This window comes from Podarcis liolepis, assembly GCF_965112155.1.
Source record: "Podarcis liolepis genome assembly, chromosome: 16".
NCBI classification, from domain to species: Eukaryota; Metazoa; Chordata; class Lepidosauria; order Squamata; family Lacertidae; genus Podarcis; species Podarcis liolepis.
In genome coordinates this window covers 37,805,466-37,829,989 of record NC_139567.1, presented here as the reverse complement: position 1 = coordinate 37,829,989, position 24,524 = coordinate 37,805,466, and the positions used below count along the sequence as shown (strand labels likewise).

At 47.0% G+C, this 24,524-nt stretch overlaps 2 protein-coding genes across 17 annotated transcripts in view; both read left to right on the top strand.

The window, feature by feature from the left end:
- CUEDC1 (CUE domain containing 1) overlaps positions 1–6,278 on the top strand; it is a 56,994-nt gene extending 50,716 nt beyond the window's left edge. For 10 of the 16 annotated variants that reach the window (XM_083480094.1, XM_083480090.1, XM_083480087.1 and 7 more), the window contains 5 exons: positions 2,016–2,090; positions 2,694–2,787; positions 3,798–3,856; positions 4,475–4,538; positions 5,382–6,278. In XM_083480094.1, coding sequence (XP_083336220.1) covers positions 2,016–2,090; positions 2,694–2,787; positions 3,798–3,856; positions 4,475–4,538; positions 5,382–5,388 — 299 coding nt within the window. In that variant the 3' untranslated portion in view covers positions 5,389–6,278. Of the gene's footprint in view, positions 1–2,015; positions 2,091–2,693; positions 2,788–3,797; positions 3,857–4,474; positions 4,544–5,381 lie in introns of all 16 variants that reach the window. The other 6 variants (XM_083480082.1, XM_083480086.1, XM_083480083.1 and 3 more) reach the window with 2 other exon arrangements.
- Positions 6,279–14,479: 8,201 nt separating this feature from the next.
- The window catches only part of MRPS23 (mitochondrial ribosomal protein S23), a 52,368-nt gene continuing 42,323 nt past the window's right edge, over positions 14,480–24,524 (top strand). The window contains exons 1-5 of the mRNA XM_083480161.1: positions 14,480–14,635; positions 15,121–15,297; positions 16,982–17,059; positions 17,171–17,294; positions 18,742–23,563. Coding sequence (XP_083336287.1) covers positions 14,592–14,635; positions 15,121–15,297; positions 16,982–17,059; positions 17,171–17,294; positions 18,742–18,891 — 573 coding nt within the window. The 5' untranslated portion in view covers positions 14,480–14,591 and the 3' untranslated portion in view covers positions 18,892–23,563. The remainder of the gene's footprint in view (positions 14,636–15,120; positions 15,298–16,981; positions 17,060–17,170; positions 17,295–18,741; positions 23,564–24,524) is intronic.

The following is a 24,524-nucleotide window of genomic DNA, read 5'->3' as shown; positions in this document are numbered from 1 at the left end:
GCCATGGGAAGTCAGCGTTGTCCTGCTGGTCCAGATCGCAGAGATCACGCAGTATTGATTTTACACATGCACACACATTCTCTTGCTGTCTGATATAACAGGGAGCATTCTTCAGCAGAAATAAACCACACCATGTGGAATCTCGTTTCACAGAAATAGCTTAGAAGAACCTGCACCTTTTGCACCAAAACTTCCTTTTTAGGAAGACTAGAGACTTTTTTAAAAAATGAAAGCTCAGCATTGGGGATCTTGCCCCAGGGCAACAGTGAGAGCTTCCACAGGCATCAGTTGCACCCATAGGTGCCCGGTTGGACATGCCTGGTCTAGTATGTCTTGGGCATCTGGGGCAAATAGCTGGTGTGAGGCAACAAACAGCTTCTGGAATATGTTTTCAACTCTTTCCCTGTACATTTGCAAGGAAATGCTCATAAGTATCCTTTTGCTTTGGACTGTTGGATCAGGACTTAGTCTTCCCCCCCCCCCCCCCCACTCCAGATCCTCCCCCATCCCATGAGGAATGGGCACAAAATGGTGAGCAACCTGCTCTGGTCCCCAGTCATAGTAAGCACGGATTCCTCCTTCCTTTCATCTTTGAACAAAGGGGATATAGCCTCGCTGGCAGAACGAGGAAATAATCCTGCTTAACCTTCACTACCCGAGCCGAGCGGCAGCCTCGGAGGAGGGAATTAGAGCCACTGTCTGTCGCTATCACATGAAAACCGTGGAACCGTCGGGGCCTAGCCAAGTATTATAAAGAGACTGCTTTGGCTGAGGATGCTAACGGCAACTGATGCTACGCTGCAGGCAGTGGAATCTGAGCAAATGGGGCAGTGCCCCACCAAACTCAGTCTGTCCCCTTCCCATGCCTTATCGCTTACAACTAGTCTGTGGGGTGGCCCTTCCTGCCACCTTCCTCCTCCTTAGTGTCTGAGTTGCCCCTTTAAGATCTCAGCAGGAAGATGGAGGCAAAACTAGAATGAGCCGGCTCTACCTGTCTTTGTCTCTGGCGCCACCTGCTGTTGGGCTCCCTACCTTCTGCCCTACCAATTCCCAGAGGGCACCAGCCACGGCTGGATTCAGGGGCAAAATGCTGAAAAAGGCTGTTTAAGAGGATTGGGGCATTCTGGGCATACCCCACTATCAGACCTCACAAGAGCCAAATTTGGTGTTAAATGCCGAAGAGTTGCGAGGAGACGCGCTCTGGTTCTTTATTTATATACTATTAAGTTCCTAGTCCTTGAGGCTGGAAATGCTGCACTGCGTGATCTGGAGAAAAATGGACAAATATAGTTTCCTCCCCTATCATTCAGCAGCCAGGCTGCTCACTGGGGCAAGACGATTGCAGATATAGCACCAATCCTGGCCCAACTTCATTGGCTGGCAGTTAGTTTCCAGGCCCAATTCTATGTGCTGGTTTTGACCTATAAAACCTTAAACAGCTCAGGACCGCAATCAGGGAACGCCTCCCCACATGAACCAACCTGGACCCTGCAATCATCTGAGGCCCTTCTTCATGTGCTTCCTCCACATGAGGGTGGCAACATGAGAATGGGCCTTTTCTGTGGTGACTCCCTGCTTGTAGAATGCTCTCCCCAGGGAGGTTCACCTGGCGCCTTCATTACCTATCTTTAGGCACCAGGCAAAAACATTCCTCTTCACCCAGGCCTTTGGCTAATTAAACAATATATGACCTTTCAAACTGTGTGTGTGCCGGGGGTGTGTGTTGTTTTTTGTTACTACGTTACGTATTTTTTTGTTTTTATATCGCAAACCGCTCTGTGATCCATGGATGAAGGGCAGTGTAGAAATTTAATGAGAATCATAATAAATGGCAACATGCCTAACATGTTTAATCCCCTCTCCGTTTTTCAAAATGCACACGATCGGCTTTCCAGCCACAATACCCCCGACTTTTAGCATTTTGTCTTGACTGCACACTAAAAAAACACATGTTGAAAATTCGCCTCTGTTTCCTCAGTGTTGTGTTTTAATCCCGAGTTTGTTTTGCCTTCCAGACGATGTAGCTCGCTCCAGTGGTGCCGTCTCCGATGATGCCTTATTCAGGGACAAATTAAAACACATGGGGAAATGTGAGTTGTGTCATGGTGGGCAGCATGGTTGGATCTGGAGCTGCGGTGGGATTTCCCCCACCGGCCTGCATGAGTGAATGTATCGTAAATGCTGTGCTAGACCATTGAATTACTTTGATAGTATATGGGAATCTTAATACCTGCCTGTAACTGACTGGAGTTTTTGGGAGGGTGCATGTGACCCTTGCAGTATACAATGCAGGCAGGAGCTTTTGCCAGCACAGAGGGGTGAATGGAGATGACTGCACAGTCAGCTCTGATCCATTTTCCTGGCCTGCCACATTTGGCCCCTGGGTGGTGCAGGGGGATGTATGCCTTTACCAGGGACTCCTCATTCTTCTCATTCTGTAGTCGGGGATATGGATACATTCTGCAATGTGCAGAAAGCTGGGTGCGGAATTCAGTATCCCGAGAAGATCACGTCTTTTATTTTAAACAGGTTCCCAGTCCTTAAGGCTAGAACCCTAACCCTAATTTCAAAAGCCAAAGCGAATAGGGTTTCCAGTGGTCTTTGATTCAACAATCCTTAGAGAAACTGCATGGTTACACCCTCTTTCTCTTTTAAAAAAACAACAAACCTTTATTTCCACACACCCCTTCCAGCTACACGCAAGAAGCTCTTTGAACTTGCCAGGGCTTTCTCAGAGAAGACCAAAATGAGGAAATCGAAAAGAAAACAGTTGTTGAAGCATCAAGTGTATCCTTCCACGTGAAGTCTTGCTATTGTGTTTTGAGGGTGCTAAATTCCCTGCAGTTCCGAGCACATTTAAAGTACATGGTTTTCCCCGAAGAACCCTGGAAAAGTGTACTTTTACCCCCACAGCTACAGTTCCCATGGTTCTTTGGGGAAAACCATGTGCATAAAATATGCTTTAAATGTTTGATGTGCATGTGACCCTCAGAACCCACCCCCCTTGCATTCTAGTGTGAGGTTGGCCATGCCAGCCAAGCTATGTTGCTGGCACAGAGCTGGCTTTCTGCACTCAAGGTCCTTGTGGCATGGCCCAGGGGTCAAGAGGGGCCTCCCTTTGGGTTTTCTCCACTGTCCATGCCTACCCCAAGAGCAACCAGTGAGCTTTGTGCTTGAGCAGGGAGTTGAACTCCTTTCTCCTCCTCCAACTTGCGAGTCACTGTGCTGTTTTAGACTTCAGCAGCTCAGCTGAAAATGTAATAGATCTAGATTTACAACACTCTTTGCTTGTTCTTGCTGATGTCACCATCAGCACCAGCTGTGGTTGGTGTTCACTGGCAATGGTAGGGCTGATGGCAGGGAAACCAAACAGTAAGCAGAGCCGAGGAAAGGGAAGGCAGGGCCTGCTCATTCTAGTTTTGTCCCCATCCTCATCCCTGCTGCATATGTCGTTGCGAACCTGCTTCTTGATCTCAGGATTACGGTATTTAAAGAGGTGGTCAGGTGCAGAGAGAACAAACAGCTTTCCAAAATATATAATAGGTGATGATGATGCAGTGTGACTTGGGAATCTTTGGATTCCCAGTTGAGTTTGCAGATCACTGAGTGAAAGACAATCTTGCACGTGTGTGCGTGCACACACAGAGGAACTCTAGCTTTGTCTTCTACTCTCCTGGGGCTGAGCCATAGCCATGGAAATCCTGGTTCTGGAGCTCAGATCATCTGAGGCCTGGCTTAGATTATGCCCTCCACATGCCATTGGTTTCCTCTTTTTTCCTCCTTAATCGCAAGTGCAGGATGGGAACAGCAGCTTCGACAGCTAATCTTCTTGATGACGTTGAAGGACATTCATGCGGTAAGGCGAGAGCCCTGTTTCTAACGTGAGTGCTACCTTTGGGTTGGTCCCAGCTAAGCTCAGTGTGCTGATTTACTTGTGATCTCAGCTCATAAGGCTACTGCTTGGACTGATTCACCCATTTAAGACTCTTTCAAACTGTATATAACGATGCCTGATCCTTCATTGGTGTAGACTTCTGCATAGCTCAAAAACCTTGCCCTATATCTTCACCTGTGGAGGTCTCCCTGCTTATTCTGTGCCCTCTCTCTCATTCATTCTGTGGGGCTCATGTGACAGCAGCTCCACATAAGAAGAAGAAGAAGAGGAGTTTGGATTTGATATCCCGCCTTTCACTCCCTTTAAGGAGTCTCAAAGCGGCTAACATTCTCCTTTCCCTTCCTCCCCCACAACAAACACTCTGTGAGGTGAGTGGGGCTGAGAGACTTCAAAGAAGTGTGACTAGCCCAAGGTCACTCAGCAGCTGCATGTGGAGGAGCGGAGACACGAACCCGGTTTCCCAGATTACGAGACTACCGCTCTTAACCACTACACCACACTGGCTCACCACATAACTTCAGAGTGAGCTGCTTCTCACTGGCAGGTTTCCATATTCTCTTGCCTTCCTCTGCCTTTCAGATGAAGAAGGCCAAGCAAGAAGACGACAGCTACACACGGAAGATGAAACATCAAAAGAAGCACAGTAAGGTGAAGAGTATTTGGAGATTAGGGAGAGGGATGTTGCTAGTGGTAGAGCATCTGCTTTGTATGCGGAAGGTCTTGGGTTCAATCCTGGCATCTCCACGTAGAGCTGGGGAAGATTCAGTGTCCAAAAACCCTGGAGAGCCACAGGTGTTCAGTGTAGACTAGGTGTGAAGAAGCTTTGGCCCACCAGATGTTGCTGAACTACAGTACCCATCACCCTTGACTGTCAGATTATGGGAGGTAGTTCAACAGCATCTGGAAGACCAAAAGCAGGCTTCTTCAAACCAGCCTTCCAGATGTTTTGGAACTACAGCTCCCATCATCCCTGACCACTGGTCCTGTTAGCTAGGGATGATGGGAGTTGTAGTCCCAAAACATCTGGAGGGCTGGGTTTGCCTATGCCTGGCCAAAGGTTCCTCAAATCTAGGATAGACAATACTGAGGTTATATGCACTTTGCGTTGGATTCCTATGCAGAACTTTTGCCTTGGGTTCAGATGTTTCCAGAAAATGGGTGTTCTTTTTTTCTATTTTTTCTTTCTATTGACCCTTCCAGTTTGAGCCACTAAAATCCGCTGTCTTGGTCATAGCACGGTGCTAAAGGACAGCAAGTCTGGTTTCAATTCTGGTTTTGGGGTGGCACAAAAAACATCTGCAGTTTGAAGTTTTATTCTGTTTTTAATGTTCTGTTGAAAGCTGCCCAGAGTGGCTGGGGAAACCCAGCCAGATGGGCGGGGTAGAAATAATAAATTATTATTATTATTATTATTATTATTATTATTATTATTATTATTAAGCTCTATTTTACTAAGCATTGAAATCTGCCCTCCTTTGTCTTCTAGATCCTGAGCTGGCCAATATATATATATTTAAAGAAAAGGTGAATAATGGGAGAATTAGAAGATGTCAGAGAAGCACGATGGGGTCAGGTGCTTTTGTCCTCCCCTGGAGCTGTCAGATGCTTCCCGAAGCCCAAGCTTTTTATAATGCCAGGCACATGGTTGGTCCTTTCTTAGCAGCTGGGTTCGAAAACAGTTACCGGTTGGTTTTTCCTCCTCCTCCAATCTGAAGAATCACCAGCCCAAAAGGAGGAAAGAAACAGCGATCTGATTTTACAGCTGACCTGATTTTTTTTTCTACGTCAAATCTTTGCAAACTGCAGAATGAATTTTCGAGATCTTAAGGATGGGTCAAGGACCTTTCTTTCTTTGTTATACTGTAGGGTTCAGACGTCTAAACGAAGGGCGGGGAGAGATGCCGTTCAAATGTGGATTCTGGCCTGGTGTTTTTAAACCATATCTCTTTAACTAACAGATGACCTTTCTCCAGCCACAGGATGGCCTCCGAATTTCATTGTATCATTGATGATTATCATTACATAGTTATTGCTGCTAACAGAAAATAAGCCCAAATCAAGAGATTGGATGGTCAGGATGTTATAAACTTCTCTCCACGTAAAAAAAAAAGGGGGAGAGTTTCTGCTGATTCCAACTAACAACCAGAAATGCCTCACAGTGGATTAATCCCCTGCCCTTGGTCCTTGTTTATTATTATTTTAAAAGTGGGCCTCGGAATCGCCGTCCCTCCAGCTAGAAACCACTTTCATCCCATTGCTTCAGCGTGGCCCCTCTCCTAACTATGTGTTCCTTGTATTGCTGAAAATTATGATTGGAAAATAGGATTGATGTAAAGGGTTGTATTCTGTATGTGTTTCTGTGAATAAGGCATTCTTCATGTGATGGTTGTGAAAGCCATGTGGTTTTTGTCCCATGTTGCTCAGGTGATGCTTTGAAAGCCTGGAGCCAGTCAATAAGTAGGAAGGAAGCATACAGTTGTCCACTTAGGGACAGGCTTTTGAATGCTACCTTGGTTCTTTATGACAAGGCCATGTGTGAGGGGACTCTTCACAAGAGGGTCCTGCTGGGACAGAAGTCTTTGGTTCCTCTGATACAGCGTCTGGCTGGCGTCCCCTGGGCCTGGGGGTGGGGGCAGAAGACAGAGAGGGCAGACTGAACTTAGTGGGGGCAGTGCCTCGTTTGCCCTAATGGCAAATGACCCTTTGTCAGGCCCACCATGCCTGTTGCTTGTGACTGCCAAGGTTTGATCTGAAACAGACACTTGTCCTGCCATTCAGAAGTGACACTGACCATAGAGATCTGAGTTGTTTTGGTGGTTTTTTAATACCCACCCAAAGCGGTGCCAGCAGCGGAGAATGCCCAGCCGGGCTCTAAGAGGGGGGGGGGGACAACAACAACCCAAACCCTCAAAACCCTGAATGAAGGTTTGTATGTTCTCCAGCACAGAAGTGACGTCAGTGCAACTTAGACAAAAGTTCAGCCTCTTGGACTCTCTCCGCAGGGCTGTTTTGTACGGGATCCAAGTTTCCAGGGAGAGTTGGGAGAAAGCAGTATTGCTTAAAAAGATCCCCAAACTTGAGGGGCTGCCAGGCAGAAACGGTTCCCTTTTGGGGAGGGGAACTGGGGTAAGCAGAGAGAAAGAGAGAGAGATCCTCAGGATAAGACCACCCCCCTCACCCAAAGCCGTCTTTGAGGCTAAGCATCCACTAGTTGCCAAGGAGAAACCTGGAGGGTGGCCACTGGAAATAAACAGCCAGAGAAGTAGAAAAGCCTTCCAGCCTCTCTCCCTCCCCCCCCTTCCCCGTGGGTTCCTAGCTGAATAAGCCACCGGCTGTTCCTCTTTTGACATCTATAGCTGGACTTTCTCTCTCTCCCTCTCTCTATCTGAATGCTTGGAAAGGACTCAAGTTCTGGAATCGGATCCGCTAGTTTGAAGGCTCCATTGCTTCGTGGCTTAACTTTTTAAACTTTCCATTTTATTTTTGTGACGCAGACAGAAGCCAGGGAAAAAATCTTTCTGCATGGCAATGGAGGCTGCTTCTTTAGGGGCGAATGGGGCATTGCCCCACCAACCTCAGTCTGTCTTCAGCCAGCCCCCCCCCCAACCTGCCTGCTTTCTTAAGAACAACCTGTTTGGGGCAGGGAGGGGTTGGCCTGCCAGTAGCGTTGCCCCCTTACAGAACAGCAGGGAGGAGAGAACAAGAGCAAAACCAGAATTAGCTGGCTCTGCCTGTCGTTGGCTCTGGCGCCCCCTGCTGCTGGGCTCCCTGCCTTCCACCCCACCATGAAGGCAACTTTGCAGGAAGTGTGATGGGGAAGAGGACATGTCAAGGGTGCTTGCCCTTCCTCAGGACACGCTGCCTTTTGTGTCTTTATCCCTCTAGCCTCCAACAGTGTAAAAAGCCATGCAGACAGCTTTCCCCAAGAGGTGGGGAAATGGCCCCACCTGTTTTGAGCGAAATGACTATACGGGATTCATGGAATTGCTGCATTTTCTCCCTGCCAGACTTCCTGTGCCTTTAACGCTCTAGCTGGCAGCTAGGTGAGGAAGGGGCATAGCTCAGTAGCAGAGCATCTCCAGGCAAAAGGACCCGGGTTCAGTTCCTGGCATTTCCAGGCAGGGCTGGGAATATCCCTTGTTTGAAACCTGGAAATCCTGGAGAGAGACAATCCTGAGCTACATGGACCAACAGTCTGACCTGATATGGAGCAGCTTTCTATGGCCCTAAGGTTGCAGGTGGAAAGGAGGAACGGGCCAGGGTCCTGTTGTATTACTACTCCAAAATGGGCTGTTGCAAAGTATCACAGCCAAAGTTCCCAACAAATGTCCTTGGCTCTGGGTTGTCAGTTCTTAATTTTTGCAGGGTGGAAAGGGATACTTCTCAGGCAGGAGGGTGGTTTTTGCCTCGGGGCTTCTGGCTGCTGTTCCTTCCCAACTTCTGCCAGGAGGTTGTTCTTCCAGCTCTTGCTCCTTAGCAAGCTTTGCTTCTCTATCCTGCCCTCGTTGGCTTGACCAGGACTTGACCAGGACTCCTTTCTTGGAGCCACGGCTCAATCGGTTCCTTCTGCCATTGCAAATTCTTTGCTTCCCTGTTGTCCTGCTTTATTTTATTTTTTACATTTGAAACCTCAGGTCAATGTGGTCGCTTCTCTCTGCCTGGCCCTTGAGACTTCTCTCCAGGCAACACCCCCTCACCAGCCTTCCTTCACACCCTGCTTGGGTGTGTTTGCTTGGCTGGATGGAAGAGGGAGAGGAGGGGTGAGTAGAAATCTCCTGTATGAAGGTAAAATCTATACTCATTGCTCCACCTACTTTTGCCCCTGGTCCCTGCCCACTGCTGGCATGTGGCCCCTGGAAGGTTGCCAATGAGGACATGCGGCTCTTGGGTTGAAAAAGGTTCCTCGCTTCTGTTCTGTTTTAAAACAAGTGCTGGCTGCCCCTTGCTGTGATTGACTGATAGTTTCAGCATACAAATGAGAATCTTGGGTACATTTGTTCAGCTCCCATGAAACCCTGCAATCCTTGTGAGTCTACACTAATGAAGCCTGGGTTGTTTCAAGCAGGTGCGGGGAACCTGTGCCTTCCCAGATGCTGCTGAACTGCAACTCCTATCACCCCTGGCCATTGCCCATGTTTCTGGGGCTGATGGGAGTTGCGGTTCAGCAACAACTGGAGGGCCAAAGGTTCCCCATGCCCAGCTTAGAGGCTGGGGAAAGTTCTTTTTTGGAGACCCCTCCTGGCTGTTCAACAGTACTGCAGCCTGAAAGGGCACACCCGCTCCAGATGACCCGTTTATTGAGCAATCATACTGATTTGCTTGCAATAAAGCTTATGCAGAGGTTAGACTACACTTAGCCTTTACTGAACACCCATTCTCATTTGTTTGTTTATGACAAGCATTTGTCTCAATTTGCTCACGCAGCGTGTTTAACATCTTCCCCGCTAAGCATCTGTTTGTCCCACCGTTTCCCCATCACAACCTTAACCGCAAAAAAAGTCTGATCTTTCAAAAAGTGGGTTTGTTGCACTCGAGCGAACAGAGCGCTCTGATCCACTGCAGTTGCACAACTCTACGCTTCTGGTACAAGCTTGAATACATTCCTGCAGAATATTGGCGGTCTGGATGCAACTGTGGCTCTGTGCAGGTGAGAAGACCAGGTGGGCAATGGGGCCAGGAATGTGGGTGGGAGAAGCGTAGTTGAGTCCTCCTTGGTAGCTGGGATAGGTCTCTTAAAGAGAAGGTGGTTTCCTGGATTGGCCAGGCAAGAGCAATAAGGGATTTGCTCCTTCAATATTTTCTGGGAGTTTCATGGATGGAAGGGAGCACCTGTTTCCAAAAGAGGCTCCCATATAAATAAAAGCACGCACACACCCCAATGCCCAATGGATCAGGATTAGAACCCGGGCCCTCCACTTCTTCAGGTAGCATCACTGACATCCTTTTAAGCCTCGCACACTGAAGAATGTAGGCTACATGAGATACAGAAGTTTGGGAAGGGCTGTAGCTCAGTGATGGAACACTTGCCTTGCATGCAGAAGGTCCCATGTTCAATCCCTGACATCTCCAGGTAGGGCTGAGGACTCCCAACGAAAAACCCCGGAGAAGCTGCTGCCAGTTCGTGTAGCCAATACTAAGCCAGGTGGATTGAGGATGGATTCCGTGCAAGAAAGTTCCCTATGTCGTTACTAGGTTTGGAAAGCAATTGGGGAATGGCCAAAGCAATGGTTTTGTATTTGTGCAGGTGGGTTGAAACACTTCAGACATTTCCTTTAGCAGCCTCTGGACATTTGGACCAACTGAGCCCATGGAGCATATAGCCCAGGGGAATGAGGGCAAGGGTGTCATTTTTAAAGAATCTAATGTAAATGCATTTTAGAGGCCGCCAAGTTGGGCTCCTAAACCAAGCTGTATTTCTCTGAGCACCAAACAATGTCCTGTCCTTGGTAATGTTTGTATTCCTTTCTTTAAAAAGGGGAGGGGGGAGAGGTTTTTTTTTTAAAAAAAGGAGACAAACCAACAAAAAGAAGAAGAGACTTCTGTGACGTTTGTGAGTGTTGCTATTTTAGAATTTATTTCCATACATGATTTTTTTCTCTCTCTTAAAGATGTTTAATAGTAATTCATATAATAAAGTCATGTTGTACTCTCGTAATGCTTTTGGCTTTGTGAAGCTCCACTGTGGTTTGCTTATTTGTTTTCAGAAAGGGGAACTTGAGGCAACTTGCTAAAACACAAACATTTAAAAGAAGTGCAAAAAGCAAGGACAATAGCTCAGTTGGTAGAGCGTGAGACACTTAATCTCAGGGTTGTGGGTTTGAGCCCCGTGTTGGGCAAAAAAACCCTGTATTGCAGGGGGTTGGACTGGATGACCCTTGTGGTCCCTTCAGACTCTACCGTTCTATGACTCCCTAACTTAGACTACTCATTTAGAATATGGTGCAAGAACAGATTCAAAGGTCAAGCCTACCTCCTGCATCCCAAATGTTGGGTTTAGAAGAAGGGAGACCGACATCCTTTTTAGATACAGAATGTGGGCTTTGCAGCGGCTGGTCTGTAATTAGAACAGTAGGAACCTAAATCTGGCTTACTGGTATTCTTAGGATGTCTCTCATAGACGTTTCCTGGAAATACTGGAGGTATGAGAAGACTGCTTGTTCCAGTAACCTTGGTGTAGGTGTTCCAGTGCATTAATCAAAGGGGATGATTGGGAGTGGGTGAGAATACAACGAATATGATGTGAAGTGTTACATCTGGTGACATCTGGTGGACAAATCTCGGAAGTGCTGGTAAGCCTTCAGGAAAACATGCACAGAGACCCCGAAGACTAGGCCTCAAGCCTTCCTAGGGTGTGTAAAACGATGCCAAGCTAAACTTCCTGTGCTGTGCTCAGAGGAAATCTTTCCTCACCAGAACTAGGCTTGGGAAAGCCTAGTTAGTTGCATAACCCTACTCTGCATAGCACTGATTGGCTAGGACCTGTAAGGTCACAAACTTGCTGCCCACCCCCAGAGTAATTTTGCGATGCTTTCGAAAGCAATTCCCTGCTTTTAATTACAAAGGCAAACAAACCAAAACCTAGAGCAACAAATGAGTAAAGGGAAGAAACATGATTCAAGGCTTGGGAGATCTAATGTTCAGTTCCCCGCTCAGTCATGAAGCTGCATGACCCTGGGACATTTGCTAGCCTACCTGTCATGAGGATAAAATGGGGTGGGAGGAGCTCATTGGAAAAAGGGTACGATAATGAACAATAAAAACCAGAATAAAACAATAATAGTCATTTTGGTGGACACCTCCTTTTCCAGCCATGCTTTCAGCCTGTTGAGGTAACCCCAGGCCTGGTGGCTATATGTGCCCCACTGGGATTCTCTACATGGCCCTCAGAACTTCCCTTGCCACCCTTGTCTCACACCTTCCTTGAGTGTTTTTGCCTGGCTGGAATGTGTCCTTGAACTCTGAGCATGCCTTTTGCTTGCCTGGATGGAGGACAAAGGGCTGTGTGCAAGTGTGTGTAGAAACTAGCCTACAGTACAAAGATAACATTTACCTTTGTTGCCCTGCCCACTTTTGCCTCTGGCCCTACCTACCACTACTTACAAGAAGAGATTTGCAGAGTTTCCCTTCCTTGCTCTAAAGCATGGCGTATGTCACCCAGAGGTGAGGCTAATATATGGTGATCTATTAAAGTGTGTTTTTCAGTACAATACAAGTTTCCAAAGGGGTATACAGTTTAATCACGGATTGCAACAACCAAAACACAGTGTGTCCTAAAATATATAGCAATTTAATCACGATTCAATAAATCCTGACCAGGCTGGCACTGTGCTCTTCTAAAATGTTTTTGCCTAGCTGAAATGTTGTCCTCGGCATAGGATAATGCCTTCTGCTTGACTGGATAGAGAGGGCGGTGTTTGTTTGTTTGTTCATATTATAAACTACCCTGTGATCTTCGGATCATAAGGCAATTTAATAGTGATTTTAAAAAATACAGCAACCTCTGACTTTCCTGTGGCTGGAATGTCCCATACTGTACAGAGGTCCTTCTCTGCCCCTAGCCACAACTTCAATCTTCCTTTCTCTCTCACTGGCTGCATTCCAGCTGTGAAACTCTCCCCTCCACCCACCTAACACACACCAATCTTCAATTCAAGCAGGTGGAGTTGTATCTGGGAGTCAGCAACCAGCAGCCATCAAAAGCCAGCAATGCTCACTAAGCAACTGTTTTTAAAGCAATTGACGCCCGTCTTTAGCAAAAGTGCTCAACAAGTCAAGCAGAGAAGGGGGGGGGAAGTCCCATCCTTCCTTGACATCCGTAACAATGTCTTCCTATTACGAGATAATTGCCACAAAGTGCACATCTATTTATGTTTATGCGGGGAAACAAAGCTGACAGAAGCCTCATCAAGCCTTTCAGGTTTGGGAGCCATCTGGACTCTACGCTCGGCCATATGGTCTGAGCTTAAGGACTTTAATTTGTGTTAAGTTGCAAGGCACACCGAGCGTCTGTCCTCCTCCTCCTCCTTTACTCAGATGTGTTTCTTTCCTAATGGGAAGAAGAGTGGCATTTGCCAGCATCGCTGTTCCCTCTCACTGTCGCGCTCTGGGACTAATAAGCAGCTGAAATGCCTTCTGTCCCCGTAGAACCAGTTCACGTTCCCCTTCGCGATCATGAGTGTGAAACGAAGGAGAGGGAGAGACCACGTGGCAGCGGCGTAGCGTGGGTTGTCAGCACCCGGGGCAAGGCAAGTAATTTGCGCCCCCTAACCCCATACCTGCCGCTGCCAGCTTCTTCTTGCTGCTGCCTGGTCTGGTCTGGTGTGTTTCTCTCCCGCGCTCAGTGCTGCGCTGGGCAGCCGCTGCACTGTCCCTCCCCCAGATAGTCCCTCGCTCTCCGCACCGCACGCCTGGCACCCACCCCCTCCACAGTGGGTGGCGACCCAGCGGCTCGGATTCGCACAGCCAGCACTGCAGTGAGAGAGAGTGAGTGAGCCAGGTAGGGGCAGAGAGCTGCGAGTGCGAGCGCCCCCCTCATATGTTGCGCCCGGTGCGGCCAGCCCCCCCTGCACCTCCCACGCTACGCCACTGCCGAGTGGGCTGGTGCCCGGTGGGGCTGGAGGGGCGGAAGGCAGGGAGCCCCACAGTGGGCGGAGACAGAGCCAAAGACAGGCAGAGCCAACTAAAGCCAGTTTGGCCCACCCACCTCCTCCCTCCCAAGCTCCAAAAGAGGCAACCCCGAGGCTAAGAAGGAGGAAGCCCCTGGTCTGGTTGCATGTAAGAAAGGGTGAGGTTGGTGGGGCAGTGCTCCATTGTGCAGCTTCCACTCCAAAGAGAAGATAACCAGGACCCCGGTCCCCTGCACACACCGCAAAGCCAGGCTGCCTGGCGCTGTGGTTCAGGTGGATGGTAGAATTGGAAGGGACCACAAGGGTCGTCTTGCTATTGAGCTGCTTTTTAATGGACTTTGAATGTTGATAGGTATCCCATAGGGGGTTTGACGCGAATTTACTTTGGTTCTTTTTTATATATAATAATAATTTATAACAATAATTTATTATTTATACCTCCGCCCATCTGGCTGGGTTTCCTCAGCCACTCTGGACAGCTTCCAACAAAATATTAAAAATGCAATATTCTTTGATATATGGTTGTCCTGTCTCCGATTCCATTTGGAGAAATGGTGTGTTTGGGAAGTGCCTTTTACAGCACATATGCAGTTTCTTAGGTCGAACTAAATTCTACTCCGAATGGGGGAAGCAATTTCACGCTCCTTTACTATTAAGGTTGCAAGCCTACAAACTGCTACATGAGAGTAAGCCAACTTCCCAGTAAACATGCATGGAATTATTATTAATGATAGTCACTGCATTACCAGTTGCATATTCTATGGCTGAGCCATAATATTGCAAATGGGTTCTAGGGCAGAGATCAAAGGAAAACAGTCCCCCCCCCCTATCATACAGAAGGCAGGCAGCGCCCTCTTCAGTCAGCCCCGCTCTTTCATCGATTGTTTCTGCCTGCCTTCGCTCATCCATACTTCTCCAGCTTCTGTTTGCAACTGTTCATCACAAGGCTGTGAGGCGCTCGCGTCCGGCAGGCGTCTCGCGAGGTTTTGCGTTTCCGGTTCCGGGTGCTGCGGGTTGCTAGGGCCTGCTCCGGGTTGCTAAGAGAGGCCTAGCGAAGGCCCGAAGGCGTTATGGCGGGAAGTAGGTTGGAGAAGTTTGGCAGCGTCTTCAGCCGGTGAGGCAAGCTTTGCGGGTCCTCCATTTAGCAATTCGGGGGTATGGGATGGTGAGGAGGGACTGTCGAGGTTGCGGACTCGGGGCGGCTGGTGTAGCGGGTAAGGAAGAGTGTGGAAGTCTCGATGAACCTTTGGGCCCTGGGCTCGAAGCGAGGTGTCATAAGAGAACGCAAGAAGGGCCCTTTTGGTTGGAAACAAATGTTTTTGTAGCTCAGGTGTGTGTGTGTGTGGGGGGGGAACCCGCGCGCCCTTCAGATGTTGCTGGACCACAGCTCCCATCATCCCTCACCATGGTCATACTAGCTGGGGCTGATGGGAGTTGGAGTCAAATAGAAATCTGGAGTGCTACAGATTCACCCCCCCCCCATTTCTTCCTTGCCCTATCTTAGACTGAGGACACCCTAAGCTTGTTTTTTTGCTGATGTCATTTTCTTTCTTTCTTTCTCTCTCCCTCTCTGTATATTCCCTTTTAAAAATACTGCAGCACACGGGACCTGCTACGTTCAGGGGTCATTCCTGAAGCCAAGAAACCCATCTGGTTTGATGTTTACGTCGCTTTTCCTCCGCTGAGGGAGCCTCTCTATCGGGAACTTCGTCCGCAATATGGCAAGATCCAAGATGTGGTCCCCCCCATCCTGTACAAGGAGGATGAGATTAGAGCGTAAGTTCACGCCCTCACCTCTGCTACACACATTTCTGCTCTCGTTCATTCATTTGCTGATTGCATCATTATATCCCACATTTTTTCTATCTCCAAGGAGCTCCAAAGTGGTGTACGCCCCCATATAATCCTCACAACAACCCTGTGAGGTAGGTTAGGCTGAGTGGGAGTGTGGCTGGTCCAAGGTCACCCAGTGAGTGCTTTGTGGCCAAGTGGGGATTTGCACCCAGGTCGACTAGCAGTGAAATTGATGGGCAGTAGATTCATCATGAAGAAAAGGGCGCCCTTCTTCCTTTTACAAGATGTGGTGATGGCAACTAACTGAAGAGGGCTTCACCATGGGAAGTGTTTATTTATTTTGGAAACTACTTGTGTTTTAAAGTGCAACCAAACATATATGCAATAAAAACCATGTAAAAAATGGTTAAAAATGGAGATCAGCTAACTATTACTGGAGTTGCTGTTGTTGTTAATTGCCTATGTAAGCTTGGTAGCATAAAAAGGTTTCCAGCAGAGCTCAAAAATTTTTTGGAAGAGCAAATGGCATGTTCACATTCAGAGGTAGTATGCTTCTAGGGACATAGGAAGCTGCCTTATACAGAGTCATATGCTTAGTACATTCAGCTCTGTCTGCACTGACTGGCAGGTGTCTCTACAGGATTTCAAACAAGGAAAATACCCATCTCTACCTGGAGACTGAACCTGGGGCCTTCTGCATGCAAAGCTCAGGGTCTACCACTGAGCTTTAGCTCTTCCCCCAAATGCTGAATATCAATTGGGGGTTTTTTGGGGGGGCTGTTGCCTTTAGGTTCTACTTTGAGCTTCATTGACACATCTTATTTACTACTGTGAAAAGGAGAATGGAGGATTAGATGGCTCTTCTGTTAATTATTCCCCTGTCTTTTAATTCCAAGGAAATTACTGGTCGCTTGGCTGCCTGGTTATATGAGGAAATTCTTGCCAGAGCAGAACTTCTAGTAGGGCACACATCTCAAAAATGTTTGCCACTCTCAGTCTCCTGTGAATAAGTTTGAAGTCTTTAGTGAATGTAAACAGAAATGTCCACTGGAATTTCAAGTATTCCTTGGAATGTAAATATGTTATCTGACTGCTCATCACCCATGCCTGAACCTACATTCAGGAAATAAAAGATTTGTTTAGAACTCCATCCCAAGTGCTTGGAGTAACCATCAATAGTCTTGTGCAAAATGTTTGTATACACACCTGCATGCTTTATCTAAATCTGTGTCGCCAGAAGGCAGCCAGCCGTAAGGCTGTCCTATGTTGGCTAAATCAATAATCAACTTTGGCATTGGTTGGTCAGCAGGGAAGACAGTTTCATAAGTTGATGCTTATGACCTTACAGAGGATTGGAAATTCTAATCTGAGGTAGGCATGGGGAGGGGGACTATCTTTATTATGGATTAGTTTACTTGCAACCTTTTTGCTTCTGGCTGTACCCACGATTTGCACCCACTACTCACTGCTTGTATATAGTCCCCAACAGAATGTGGCCTGACTTAGTCTTGAAGGGTGTAGGAATCTAGCTCAGATCATGAAGGGGGGGGGGGGAAACCCTCTAGAAATTGCCTTTGCTTTATCACTACTAGATCTACATATTTATTGACATTACTGTCTTTATATAGATCAGTCCCAAACTGAAACTTCTTGTCTTATTTATTAGGAAATTTTATAAAGCTTATGGAAATGGTCCAAGAGCCTTTGAACTGTCCAGATTAAACTTCAAATCCACCTGCCAAAGGTAAGTGAACAAACTCTGACATGAAGATTTGCCCCTGAAATGATGGAGGAATAGGGATTCATTTCCCCTGCTTGTTGCTGTTTGACTGGTGACGGGTGCCTTGAATTTCAGGTTTGTTGAGAAATACATTGAACTGCAGAAACAGGGAGAAATCGACGACGACAAACTGTTTGAAGAAACAGGGAAAGCACTCTTGGCCGAGGGACTTCTTTTACGCAGAAAAGTGACAGAGAATGTAAGTATTCCAAAGAGTTGCTCTAAAGGAGAGGCAGGGGCTGAATTAAGTTTTTGAATGGTCTTTGGGGCCTCAGTGTATGAGGGCCATGGACTTGAAGACTGGTGGTTAGAGTTTAGCTTTGGAAATGGCCTTAGTTGGCGATTCTCCAGAGCTAACTTGACAACTAAGTAACCATTGCGTGCAAACCCATACAAGATAAATTTAAAAAGCAGTTTACTACTCAGAGAGTAACCGTGTTTTATTTCTGTCCACTATTGATACACATTTACTTTCACGAATAAGTCCTGATATAACACAGGCAGTTTTAAGGTTACAGTGGTGGTCCTTGTAGCACATTGGTTATCCAGGGGGCACTGTCACATAGAGGAGACCCTTTGGGGTAGAGCAGGGACTGGTGTTCCAATGTTTTGCTTGACTTTGGCCTATAAATGTAGAGCCAAACTAGACAAGACCCAATACACACAGATAAATTGTGTGGGTGCCTTTAAAAAAATAAATGGAAAGTGTGGGTGTGTGGGATGATCTGGATCACAATGCTGGTGGGGATTGGCTAAGCCTTTGCTCCCTGAGGAAGGGCCATCACTCAGTGATAGAGCATCCACTTTGCATGAAGAAGGTTCCAGGGTCAATACTTGGCATCTCCACATGGGGCTGTGAGAGTTTCCCTGCCTGAAACCCTGGAAAGCTGCTGTCACTCATTGCAGACAAAATTGAGCCAGATGGACCAATGGCTCCAGCTCTGTATAAGGCAGCTTCCTATGTTCCTATGCTGTGTTCTTGGTTAAGATCTTCCATTGGCATTAATGGAACACCCCCCTCCCCTTTATAAAGCAAAATAGTAGGTGTGGATGCCTCAAGTTAGATCAAGACCACAGCGGCGGACAAAGGGTTTGAAACAAAAACCCTGTCCCAGAGTCCTCACCTACTTACTTCCAAAAACTATTATTTCAGTGGATAACTCTGTGAATAGCATCTCATCTAGTTTGGCCCTAATATCGCTGCCCATAGCTGAGGTCAGTAGTGGATCAACTGCTTTGCATGCAGGAAGTCCCAGGTCCAATCGCCAGCATCTCCAGGTCGGGTTGTGTAAGATTCCTTGTCTGAAACTCTGGAGAGTTGAGCCAGTCGGTGTAAACAGTATTGAGCTGCATGGATTAATGGCCTGACTTTGTGTAAGGAAGCATCATGTGCTTTAATTTCCTGATGCTACAGCAGGGGTGGGAGGTCTTCAGCCTTCCATATATTGCTGATCTACAGGTCGCATCAGCCCTGGCAAGCATGGCCAGTGGCTAGGGATCAGGGGAGTTACAGTTACAGTAACATCTGGGGGGCTGAAGGTTCCCACCCACAAGGATGCTACAGCAACCCTGTAAGGGGCTAGACTCGAGCTGCTGACTCTGTTTCGTTCTTCCCTCTGTCTTGTTCATCTGCTTGTAACATCCAGGTAGCCCAGCAGGCTTCTCTGGAAGCCAGAACCAGGGACCCGATGTTAGAGATGCGACTCCAGAGCATGCTGCAGGAGATGCAGGACGGCAAGCAGGAGCAGGAGCTTGAAACCACAGATGCACCAGAGAAAGGTCCTTCCCCATCCTAAGGGCTCCATATTTTTCAGTTGCCTTGTAAAAGAAGGGTTAGATGCCACTGAATGTCTTCTCTGTGGGCATATGACTGGCTGGACTTAGAGACACTTACAAACAAGTGGTTGGCCTTTTTCCATCCACCTCACTATTTCATGTTGTTACACACATTGACTTGCAACAAAAGGATAATGTGGACTTTGTCTCATTGTGACTTGCTATGGCACAGGAGGGGCCAGTCCTGCACACTCATGTGCCTAAGATGATGGATTTGATTATTAAAACTTCCTTCAGAAGTGTGTCTTGCCTTGGATGTTGGAGCTTTCATTTATGCGGTGGGTGAAGGGCTTGTGGAGTCGTCTGGTCACTGGGCTGCTATTCTTGACACTCACTTGGCAGGAAGTCCCATTGAACTCAGTAGGACTGACTCCTGAGTGGATAGGATTGCACTGTGTGAAAGGACAAATTGAAGTTTTGTTTGCATCCTTTTGTGTGTGGGGGGGGGGGAGGGTGTTCTTTCTCCCTTGCAGAATGTAATTATGGCATATAATATGGACAAAACTGATGGTTCTAAATGGGCAGAGTGATACCACAGAGACCTCTCCTTCCCCTGTCCAAATCTCGACTGAGTAGGTGACCTTCAGACAGTTGCAGTCTCTTGGGGATGAAGTACAGCAAGCCTCTTACAATAACTTGTAATTGCAGATGAATTGCCAGAACACAGCAATAATAGTAACAATAATTCTTCACCACAGGTCAGTATGTTATGTTATGTTTTGTTTTGTTTTGTTTGTTTGTTGTTCTTGCGGCTTGTATCCTGAAATCTTTGTGTAAGCAACATGGTTTAAAGCATACTGGAGGTGGGAGGGAATTGGGAACACAAGGAGAGCCCTGCTGGATCAGGCTAAAAGCCCATGCAATCTAGCACTCTGTTCTCCCAGTGACCTACCAGATACCCAAGGGAAACCCATAAGAAGGACATGAGCGTGGCAGCGCTTTCCCAACTACAATTTCCAGCTACTGACATACTGCCTCTGATAGTACAGAAGCACAGGAAGCTGCCTGGGTCTATTTAGCTCCGCCTTGTCTTCACTGACTGGCATTAGAGCCTTTCCCAGCGCTACCTGGAGATTAAACTTGGAACCTTCTGCAGGCAAAGCAGGTGCACTGCCACTGTGCTTTGGTCCTTCCCCATAAAGATAAAGTAAGATTCCAGTCCTCACAATCAAATATCTGGCGACATGTAAACAGGGGAAGCTGCCTTACCCCAAGCCAGACCCCTGGTCCATCTAGCTCAGCATTCTTTGCATGGATTCAGTGAAGTCTCTCCCAGCCCTGCATAGAGGCACGTGGGATTGAATCTGGGATCTTCTGTAAGCCACCCAGGGACTATGCCACTGAGTCATGGACCTCCCCTTTTAGTTATGGCGCACTCCCTAAAAGTTCCGCAATGGGGTAGGACATGGTCATTGTGAGCATTAGTAGCCACTGAGAGCTTTCTCCATGAATTTGTCCTCCGTGCCACATAAAGGCTGGAATTTTTCAAGGGAGGCCAGTCCCGCTTATCTATTGCCACAGCCTGCAGCTTTTAATAATAACATAATAATAATAATTTATTATTTATACCCTGCCCATCTGGCTGGGTTTCCCCAGCCACTCTGGGCAGCTTTCAACAGAATATTAAAATACAATAGTCAGCTTAAACAGAGATCGTTATACACCAAGCACACCTAAGCAAATTAAGGCTGTAATGCTATGCATGCTTACCTGGGGTCAGCTCTGTTTGTACACATCTCAGCACCGAGGATTGTGCTTTCAGTTCTGTTAATTTTAAAACGGTGGACTCCTATGTTCTTCAATCCAGCACCATCTTTTTTTCTCCCTCTGCCTCCACTCCCTGCTTTTGTGTTTCTGCTCATCCTGTCTGAAGAAGGGTTTTGTGAAACCCATAAAAGTCTTTCCCCCTCTTCTTTTAGCTCTTCAGTTGGTTCTAATAAATGGTATTGCTTGGCTTTGTATTTTGCAAGGAGGAGGGATTTTACCTAACTGGCCAAATTGCCAACCAAATTGCAGCTGTCTTCTTAAACCTGATCACTAAATGGAAAACGCTTGCCGTGTCTCTGGGGAAAGTGTTGGCTCCAGCAAACCTCTGGTGCGAAGGAGCCCCATGGAACCCCATCTCAGTTTGCACGGTGTACCCAGATGGTTGAATTTAGGGAATGTTCCCTGCCCTTATCTCTTTCTTCAGTGTTTGGGCTACTGGGAATGCTGCTAACTAAACACTTGTTCTAAAATTAAAATTGACTTGGAGAAGAAGTCCCAAGGAATTTGACTCGTCCAAGGCTGGAGCTGTCGTCTTGGCTGCCGGTTTTATGATCATGGCTTGGCTTGACACGTTGCCACCTCTCGGGAGAAGCCGCAGCCATTGGGCCTGCCGCCGGAGGGGAGAGAGGCATGATGGTGTTCCGTGTAGCTAGTAATGTGGTCCAATTAACTGGAAAGATTTGAAATGCCTAAGTGAACAGCCAAGCTAAATGAGCTGGCAGGGGTCAGGACTTGCTGCTGATGAGGGCGGTTTGTTGGCTCTTCTGTGGCAACAGAGATGGGGAAAGAGTTGCTTGTTTCTCTCCCCCCCCCACCCCCTCTTTAATTTTAAAGGCAGCTTCCAGAATTGGAAATAGCTTTTTGGAATCTAAGTTGCTTGTTGGCTGACCTCAATCCCAAAGAACACATCAGTTGGGGTAGTGGCTGCCAGGCAAGCTCAAGTCTCTCATTTCCTCCAGCTGGCTGGGAAGGGGGGCAATCTTTGGGGGTTCACCTTTTGAATACACAATGTGATTTGCAAGTATCTTTTGCATTATGAAGGAAACAGCTCAGAAGGAAACCATGTGTCTAATCCTCCCTTTCTGTTGGGTGAGTCCTTTGTACTCTGGGCTCTGTCGTCCTTAGTGACCTTACAGGAGCTGGAGTATTTTTTAATTAAAAGGTTGTAAGCAAAACCCCCAAGGGTGACCTATTTACTTATTTATCAAGCATTTACCTTCCAGCTGTTAGCAAAAGGTCACTAGCTTCAGCTGATGCTTTAGGAGTTATGAGTGTGTGTGCTTTTTAAAATTCATTCCCCCCTTTTTTCTTTTTCTTTAGCTTAGATGAAAAAGATGCTCGATCAGTCACTCCACTAACCTTGGGGTGGGTTTTTTTCTTTCTTTCTCTTTTTGAATGCATGCAACATTCCTTGCCAATAACGATGTTGACTTTTAGGATGCTGTGCCTGCCTAACATACAGGGACAAAAAAAGAGTGTGTTTCTCATTGGTGTTTGTTTCCGCAAAAACCAAACAACCGGCTAGTGATTATGGCCAATAATGAGATATTGATTGTTTTGCAAATGTCACTGCTGGAAGGGCAGCCGTGCTGGCAAGCAGCATTGCCGGTTATGCTTCAATCCACTTGGTGGCACTGTAGGGTTTGCCATGACAGTCTGTTAATTTCTGTTTTTATATACAGTACCATGTTTTCAAGGAGCAGTGTCTCCCCTCCCCAATAAATCCACAGGTCTATATTAGATTTATTTAAATTGTTCAATTAACAGTTTTTAAATACCATGAAGCACATCTGTTTTATTGTTTGTTTATATCCTGCCTTTTTAATGAATGTATTTGAGATGGCTTATATACAATCAAAATACAAGCTAGGCGGCCGTATAAGTATAGTGTGTGCGTGCATGTGCATAAAACATTTCCAATATTTATCTAATTTTAAAACATTATAGCCAGAGGTGAAAATGTGAATTCTAACCCTTCTGGCAATTAACAGGAGTGCACAATTTGCACATAGTTCTTTATGCGTAGACACCATTGGAAGGAATCTGCTAGCTGAGGTCCGCACCAAGTTCTCTTGCTTTGGCTGCACAGAGTCCCTGTTTTGTGAATTAAAATTTGATACACATCCCAACAATCTATCTACAATATTGGGGTGCTTCCATGTTTAAATGCACACACAGAACCCATGCTGCCTTGTATAGTTTTGCCCTGAACTGAAGGTCGCAGTGGCAAGAGCATAGGGAGAGCCAGTGCAGTTAGAGTGTTGTACTAGAACCTAGGAGGCCAAGGTTCAAGAACCCCACTTAGGGACCTTGGGTGACCTTGGGCAGTTAATGGAAGGAGGGGAGAACCGTGTACTGTGCGTTGTGCTCCTTGGAGGAGAGGTAAGATATACATGCATTAAATCATAACAACTTGGAAAATCTATTCATGACTTTAAGACTTGGAATGCAAGGTCTGCAGCCGAGTGTTAAGAGTGTCTTCTTTGCAAGTAGAAGGTCTGAGGTTCATTCTCCAGCACCTTTAAAGGGGCTGGGAAAGGTGTCCTGTCTGACATCCCAGAGAGCTGCTGCCAGTCAGTGTTGAAAATGTATGCCACATGCAACAGTGGTCTGCCTCTGTAGTGGTCTGCAGCTGTATTCCCTTCTGGGCAACTTTTTAAAGGGGGTTATAGTCTAGTGGTGGGTGGTGCAAGAGACAGCAAGCGGGTGGAGTATAGTTTTGGCCTTTGTCCCATTGGCCAGTTTTCTACACACCTTTCTCTATCCTCCATCTAGACAAGCAAGAGGCATCATCACAGTTCAAAGACACATTTCAGCTGACAAAAACAATCCAAGGAAGTTGCAAAGAGACCCAGCAGAACAGAGGTCAGCAACCTTTTTCAGCAGGGGGCCGGTCTACCGTCCCTCAGACCTTGTGGGGGGCCGGACTGTATTTTGAAAAAAAAGAACGAATTCCTAGGCCCCACAAATTACCCAGAGATGCATTTTAAATAAAAGCACACATTCTACTCATGTAAAAACATGCTGATTCCCAGACCATCTGTGGGCCGGATTGAGAAGGTGATTGGGCCCCATCTGGCCCCCGGGCCTTAGGTTGCCTACCCCTGCAGTAGAAGGTGTGGCTTGGAAAGGGGAGGGTCCTGGAGCCCCAAGGGTCTTGGAGGGCTGCATTTGGGGTCTGAGTTTTCCCACTTCTGTTTAAGCACACATGGTTAGGTGTTGGGATAATTTCTGAGAATACAGTAATTCGTTATTTAGGGCCCAGCCCTGCCCTGCCAGTCCCGCACATATGTCACCTCATTCAAAATCCAGTTTTGTGGAAGCCCCTGGAACCATCCTTTTTCAAGCTGAATACTGAGCATGGCAGAGAATGAGCTGATGGGAGTTATAGTGCAAAACCTCTGAAATGCACCCGCTTTGCTAAGGCTTGTTCATGTCTAGATCAGGCATGGGTAACATCCGTAGCCCTCCTGATATCGCTGGACTCTCTGTTCTCATCATCCCTGACCATTAGCAATGTTCTCTGTTGTTGACGGAAGTTGAAGCTCCCATGTGCTGAGATGGCAGTGCGAGAATCAGCTTTCATGATGGTTTGCATTGTCAGTTCTAGCCTGCCGCTACATTGGATAATGAGATCCTTCATCGGGAAACCATTTAAGTAAAAACAACAGGCCCTCCCCTGGGATATGTAATGGGGAGATAGCTTAATATAGTATGTAATAAGAGGGCCTGTCTTAATCTTGCACAAAACAAGGAGCTGAGATCTCTTTCTGTGTGCGTGTGTCTCAATTCTCTTAAAATTCCCAGTCTAAGACCCATGGCAATG